Here is a 7,845-nt window from a genome sequence, read left to right as displayed (position 1 = left end):
TGGAAGGGAGGGGAAATCCTTCAGTGGGCTGCAGGAACATTTGGTAGCAAAAGGGTTGCCTGCCAGGAGGATTTCACCTCCACATGGAGCTGAAATCCTCCTGGCAGGCAACTCTTTCACCTCATCCATTTAACAGGAGATTGCTTAATGACTGCAATTCTGGCAGTCAGAATTGCAGACATTTGAGTAAAACAGTCACGTGTTTCTCTCTCTTAACTGCTTAACCCAAAACTGAAATTCCAGTTCCAATTATGGTTATGGTCAAAGACTACCTATGTAGCCAAAAAAAGGTGTGTCCCTTACTGAGAATAATATATGTTTGGTGTCTTTCTCTTTCATTATCTTTTTAAGGAATATATGTGGTTAATAAAGCACAAAACACAACAGGAAGCTATCCTATGCTAAGGTATTCTCTATATTAGGGAAACCAATCTGGTATTCATATAGTTGAAAACTCTAGATGCCATCAGATTGCCTATTTCTGGTCTGCCCTGATTTGCAACATTTGTTCAGAGTTTCATCAAAGAGACTTCAGTAACTCAAGCCTCAACTACTATGTCTAACTTTAAGTCATTTGGACAAAGCATATTTAGAAGGATGGGTGTAGATTTTCCCTGCTAAGTTTTATTAATTTTGTTCACTTTTGTCGTCTTAGGATACTTTCTTTTATTCTCTGGTATATGACCCATCATTGAAAACACTTCTGGCAGACAAAGGTGAAATCAGAGTTGGACCCAGGTATCAAGCTGATGTACCAGATATTCTCTCAGAAGGTAAGTATGTTATATATATGATTTTTCAGTGCCAGCTTTTATTGTAATTGATGTAGTTTTGCATATTCCAGTTTGTATGTAATCTGAATACATACCATGTGGATCCCAAAGATGTTTTTCAAGCAATTTAAACACCCAGTTTCTAAATAGAAATTTTAAAAACCACTATTCTTATAATGTCCGTTTTTCCTTGTATGTTGGGTTGTTTGGTTTTCTTTTTTCTTTTTAACTTTTGATTTATTCTTTTGTATAATAAAGCAATAAAAATAAGCTCCAAAAAGTATGATATAGGTTGTTTGATGACTTAGGTTACCAATACAGGGGTATGTTTGTCTTTATTTATTTATTGAGTTTATAGCCTGCCTTTCATTCATTATAACCAAAGCTGTATACCATAGCATTACTTCTTACTCTCCTCTTCCCCACACCTAACAATCACTCTGTGAGATAGGTTGGCAGCTGGACCTAAATCACTCAGTGGTGACTTCCATGTTTGAGACTGAAGAAAGCATGAGTTTCCCTGATTCTCATTCCGTGCTTTAGAGCGTTTACAAGCCCATTTAGTCTGTATCTGATTAGATGAATAGCATAGCAGCAAAAGTAGTTATTTTGTTTTTTAATATTCATTTAGTAGCCTCACAATTGTTTAAAATAAGAACATGGAATAGTGAATAAAATATTAAAAGATATTACAATATTTTTTTTAAAAAATATAACTTTTATTGCAAAAATTAAGATAAAAACAATAAAAATATAAAAAAGAAAAATAAAGAATAGTGAGTAAGAAAGAAAGAAGAAATAGTGAAAAAAAGATATGAAATACTTCTGATCTTTTTGTCAGTGGATATAAATGCATTTATATTTTACCCCCTCTCTAAAGTTCCATCGTAATTTTCTTTTTCCATAAGTTACCCTTTCTAAACGTCAAACCCATAAATCACAATTTAATTGTTCTCTTTTTTTCAACAAAAAGTCCATCAGGGGTTTCCAGGCACTAATGCATCTTTCTCTAAGTAAACAAGTTAATTTTGCCATATCTGCTAGTTTCATCATCTTCACCAACCATTCCTGTATTGTGGGTATATCAGATACTTGCCATTTTTGTGCATATGTTAGTCTCACTGCAGTGGTCATATATAAAAATAGTCTTGCTCCTGTAATTTTGCTACTCTAGCAGTAACTTCATTTTAACCTTTCCATTTAGGTCCATTATAGCAAAGCCTAAAGGATTGTGAGCTGGCAAGAATTATTTGGCAATATAGAAGTAGATTTAAGAATCAAATATATAACTAAATTGTCTCCATGTCTTAGTAATGGAAATTTGCTTGGATAAAGAGCTGTAGTAAAGGAAGTTGGAATGCCATTTAGAGAAGATGGGAAAAACACTGTATCATTATTTCATACTACAGGTCAATTTATGGTTCGTACGATACAAATAAAAGTAATCAGAACAGAAGTAGAAAACTATTTTTGTAATTTGATCTTGAAACTATAATCATTGGCAGACATTGCTATGAATGTTATCTCTTCCCAATAAAATGTAATGCCTCTCTTGGACTGGTCAGGTTGCACACATCTTTGAATACAGATTCGACAATAGATCCTATTAGAAAGAGACAAAATTGCAGTCATTATAGTGTCCTTTAGTGGTGGGAAGCTGGTGTAACTTTACCATCTGGAGTTGCTGCAAGGCTAGAAAACCTTGTGGTTGGTGGATATTGTTTTTTAGTTTGTGCCATAAGGTAGTAAGTATGGCAATTTTGCTGCTGAAGATTTACAATTGTTTTGTTTTTCTTTTGCTCATGGAGTCTATATACCTACCTCCTTCCTACCTACTTACCTACCCACCCACCACCTACCTACCTACCTACCTACGTATCTACATATTACACAGAGATTATGCTATACTTTTTGTATGTTTCCTATTTCTGAATAGTGAGAAACTGAATTACTTAATTTCAACAGCTATATCTCTGAAAATTCATAATGTAATCAGAGTTCTGAGATATATTAACAAAAGCAATGTGTGACTGCATGCAGCCTTTAGGGCAGAGTTCCCCAGCCTTTCCAGCTTTACAGATCGGCTGGGGGCAGGGGATGGTTCTACATGAGTGGCAGATAAGCGCGTGCACATGCATGCGCAACTCCATTTGAACAAGCAGTGGGGATGTGCACCTGCCATATGTGCAAATGGAGCATGGGTGCATGCACTTGCCTGCTGCTCACGCAAGTGGGGATGCACATGTGTGCACTATCGCCCGCCACTTCTGCAGCCCACTTCTGAATGGCTCAAGGCCCGATAATGGGCCGTGGCCCAGGGGTTAGGGACCTCTGCTTTAGGGCACAGATTGGCCACTCCATGCCACATGAAATTAACTTTAGTGCTCGAACAAATAATGTGACAGCTCTATGAAGAAACAGACTCAATATATGTTTAAAGGATTTGCAAATCTTCTGGTTGACTTGCTGTACTTTTTCTAAATAGCAACAGATTTGTATACCTATATATATGTGTGTACACTCTGGTGAAATACTAGTTTTAGTATAATTGATTATGAAATATTATGAAGATAGTTGTCTATTGTTTCTCTGACATAACTAATTTGGAATTTTAGCCAAATTTGATCAAGTAGATAGGGTCCTTAGCACAACTACCTGTCAATTAGTTCCCTGTCCCTCCTGGCTGGTTAAAGCCTCCAAGACAGTGATGGCTAGGTAGGTTCAGACATTGATAAATTCTTCATGGACATTCCTGGGACCTTTCAGGAATGGACTTTCCTGGGACCTTTCAAGGAGGCTCCAGTCTGCCTCCTCTTAAAAAAAAAACCCATTCCTTGATCCCATCTTCCTAGACAGTTTTCATCCAGTCTCTCATCTTCCCTTTTTAGGGAAGATGGTAGAAAAGTGATTTTTGTGGCAGCTTCAGAAGGTCCTGGATGAAACAAATTAACAGAATAACAGAGTTGGAAGGGACCTTGGAGGTCTTCTATTCCAGTCTCCTGCTCAATGATCTGACCATGATAAGGGGCTTGATTGCCAGAACATTTTTATTCCTGATGTTTTAAAAGAATGTTCATAACACTAATTTCATCTGCAGGCTGTGTGGACATGATTTGAGGAGGAACATGCCCTATGATTTTTCTGAAAAATTAAGTCTATTGCTAATGGGCTTAGTTGCGATTAGAGTATTAGAGGAGAAATGAGGAGGCTCAAATTCTAATTGCCTTTAGCAATGAAGTACATCAGGCTAGATATTTTTCAGCCTAAATGGCCTCATAAGTTAAATGGAAGGACAAGAGTATATACAGTATCCTAAGTTTCATAGAAGAAAAATGACTTAAAAATATCAAAGTAATAAAATATAATGATAAAGTATGAATAAGTGAAAGTAATATTAGGTTTCTCGAGATACATTTAATTGTGTATTAATAACTATATTACATACTGAACAGTGTCAATATATAAATAATATCAATAAATAAATACTCTGTTTCAATTATATGCAAAATTGAAAACATTAATGTATAATTGATACTAATATTGATAATTTATCAAATTTATACATTAAAATGTGTTCTAAAATATTAACTACAGTTTTAATTATTGGTAAATGTTATTGCTGGTTTCCTAAAATGAAAATATGGAAAATATTCACTATACTTATTCATAGTGGATAGGATCTCTGTAACAGTGATTTTTTCCAAACTTTTCCCATCTCATAGCACACATCTCATAGGTGAGATTTCTAGGTCACGAAACTGGAAGTCCTTTGACATCACAGGTTTCTTGGACTCGGAAGGAGAAATAGAGGCCGTCCACCCTGTTGATGTCACGGAAGTGGGATTCTGGCTGTGCTAGTGTGCAGCACTTCCTGCTGATTGTTGCAGTACACTTGCAGACCTTTCACAGCACTGAAATGAACCTTGATAACAGTGACTGAAAACCATTACTCTAAAAGATAAGATAAAATTATCCTGCAGGCTAATCATAGCTTCATTTTATTTCCAAAGGTAGACACTTTGTGGCTGTTTAATTTACTGGTAATTTCTTCAAGCAAAAAACACCCTGAATATCTGATTTATAGAAGCTCCAGAAAATGGTGATATGCCCAGAAAATGATCATAGGTCTTATAAAGGATTTATATTGAGGTGAAAGTACAAATTTTTAAATGAATTGTTCAACAATTCAGCCTATATAAATAAATATTTACAAACTGGAACTTTGCATATTGGGTCTCATATGTACAATTCGGAGATACAGACCACTGATGTTTTGTGATTTCTTTCTTCAAAAATTAGTGGAAGTAAAGATTGGAGACAAGCTGTCTAGCCACAATCTAGCCACAGAAACAAATATATGGATTACTGAACTGGACAAATACAGTCTAATAGCTTTTTGTTGCAAGGACAAATGACACGGCATTCAGGAAAGNGCATTAACAGAGGGATAGAATCAAGATCACGTGAAGTATTAATACCACTTTACAATGCCTTGGTAAGGCCACACTTGGAATACTGCATCCAGTTTTGGTCACCATGATGTAAAAAAGATGCTGAGACTCTAGAAAGAGTACAGAGAAGAGCAACAAAGATGATTAGGGGACTGGAGGCTAAAACATATAAGGAACGGTTACTGGAATTGGGTATGTCTAGTTTAACGAAGAGAAGGACGAGGGGGGACAATATCTCAGGGGCTGCCACAAAGAAGAGGGAGTCAAGCTATTCTCCAAGGCGCCTGAAGGCAGGACAAGAAGCAACGGATGGAAACTAATCAAGGAGAGAAGCAACCTAGAACTAAGGAGAAACTTCCTGAGAGTTAGAACAATTAACCAGTGGAACAACCTGCCTCCAGAAGTGGTGAATGCTCCAACACTGGAAGTCTTTAAGAAGAGACTGGACAGCCATTTGTCCGAAATGGTGTAGGGTTTCCTGCCTGAGCAGGGGGTTGGACTCGATGACCTCCAAGGTCCCTTCCAACTTGATGATGATGATGATGATGATGATGATGATGATGATGATGCAGCAACAGTGAATGAACCAGGGTAGCTCAAATGGGCTAACTCACAGAATGTTGGTATCCATGACTGCTCTGCTAATGAATTTGTGGCTGCTTAAGCTCCATCATACTTTTCCAACTACACTTCACAGGAATCTGTAGTTGCAGAGCACAAGGAAAGATGGGATGGTCGTATCCTCATCCTCTTTCCTGCCTCTTTCTGGCCCTGCACTCAGCTGTCTGATTGCAAGGCCTGACAGGCAATAGAGACTGAAATTTGAAATCTCTTAACCACAGTGGGTGATGAGGGATTGATGCTTGCTAGCAAGGTAGACTTGGCTGGGGGATGCCGGTGGTTGAGCCCTCTTCCTCCCTTGAGAGAGGGCACCCTTGGGGATATACAGGGATCAGCAGCAATTTTCTTGCAGCCCACAGTTCTCTTTGTTTCCTCTCCCCTCAGCAAAGAGCCAGACAATTCCCTTGAGTCAGTTGAGGAGGAGGAGGAGGAGGAGTGGTTTCCAAACTCCCTGCCAGCTTTTCACAAGCAATATCAACGGGGAAGCTGGCAGTCAGTTGAAAATCACTCCTCTTAACACATGTTTTTTGCCCACTCATGGTCATTCTATTTCTCTATTTCTGTAATATCTTTGAAAAAATGACCAAAGGCGTCATGGATGGGCTAGGACCTGATAATTTTTTAGAGAAATCTGAAGTGGATATAAGAATCCCAGTTCATATGTTTATTATCAAATGATGGCATCTGTAATAAATGTTATATTTTACAGGTTATATGATGGAAACTGCTTCTTCCTGAAATAATATTTTGATTGCTTATTTAATCAATTAATTTTAATCTGATATATTTTTATTCCAGGAGAAACAGACGACAGGGAACAGGCAAAACTTGAAGTAAAAGTTTGGGATCCAGATAGCCATCTCACTGATCATCAGATTGACCAATTTTTAGTGGTAGCACGGTAAGATTTACATACCCAATTTGGACTTTGAATAATGTAATGAAGTGTTAAGTAATATTTGTTAATTTTTTTAATAGTCAGGCTTGATAACATGCTGAAATAAATTTATTTTTAATTTTATAGTCCAGAGTGATTCCAGTTTGACTATCAAATTCACATCTTCCATCCTATTGCCATACTTTTTTGAAACTTTGAGTACAGTCTTAAGGACTGATTACTTTGAGTACAGTCTCAAGCATAAGTATTTCTCTGCTGGATTGGACCTCTAGCCCATGTAGTCTAGAAGTCTGTTACCACCGTGGTCAGCCAACAACACAAGGAAGCCTACTAGTCTCCCAGCAGATGGTCTTCAGTGGCACTCACATGACCATTAAGGCTAATAGTTGTTGATCCCCATGAGTTACAAGAATTGTTCTAATCCAGGGGTAGGCAACTTTGGCTCTTTTATGACTCGTGGATTTCAACTCGCAGAATTCCTAAGCCAGCATGGCTCAGCTTGGAAACTCTCCCTTTCCCCTCAGCATGGCTGGCTCAGGAATTCTGGGAGTTGAAGTCCACAAGTCATAAAAGAGCCAAGGTTGCCTACCCCTGCTCTAATCCTTTCTAGTAGCCGGCACCACATCTTCCAAAGTTTAATTGTGCATTTTGTCTGTCCCATTTCTTCCAGAATTCAGTTTCATTGATTGAACTCTGGTTCTAGTATTTTGGAAAAGATAAAATAGCATTTCCTTGTCTACTTTATCTACACCGTGCATAATTTCTATGCCTAAACCATGACCACTCTCATTCACTCATTTCTAAACAAAACATTCTTGTTTTTGTAATATATTTTATTGATTTTTTTAAAAACATAAATCACTTAATAATTGGTGAACAGTGTGTTGTCTGGGTTTACATTTCTAAAACAATCACTAACAATTGATTTCTATAATCCATAATCCACATAATGGTTTTTCTCCCACAAAATGTAAAGTATTTTTACTGGTTAAGATTTTCTCAAAAATTAATTACATTTAAAAATTTAAGTCTATTTTTTCCATATGAACCATCTCAGCACTTTTACATTTCTTAAGGAATAAAAGATAAAACAGTAAAAAAA

General features: G+C 37.0%; 1 protein-coding gene across 1 annotated transcript in view; it reads left to right on the top strand.

Annotated features, from left to right (window-relative positions):
* Positions 1 to 7,845, top strand: part of MTA3 (metastasis associated 1 family member 3) — a 129,786-nt gene that overhangs the window by 42,208 nt on the left and 79,733 nt on the right. Inside the window, exons 6-7 of the mRNA XM_015813105.2 lie at positions 656 to 773; positions 6,644 to 6,746. Coding sequence (XP_015668591.2) covers positions 656 to 773; positions 6,644 to 6,746 — 221 coding nt within the window. The remainder of the gene's footprint in view (positions 1 to 655; positions 774 to 6,643; positions 6,747 to 7,845) is intronic.

This window comes from Protobothrops mucrosquamatus, unplaced genomic scaffold, assembly GCF_001527695.2.
Source record: "Protobothrops mucrosquamatus isolate PMUCROS unplaced genomic scaffold, P.Mucros_1.0 scaffold139, whole genome shotgun sequence".
Lineage (NCBI taxonomy): Eukaryota > Metazoa > Chordata > Lepidosauria > Squamata > Viperidae > Protobothrops > Protobothrops mucrosquamatus.
Note: the sequence above shows the minus strand (reverse complement) of the source record. Positions and strands in the feature narration are given on the sequence as shown.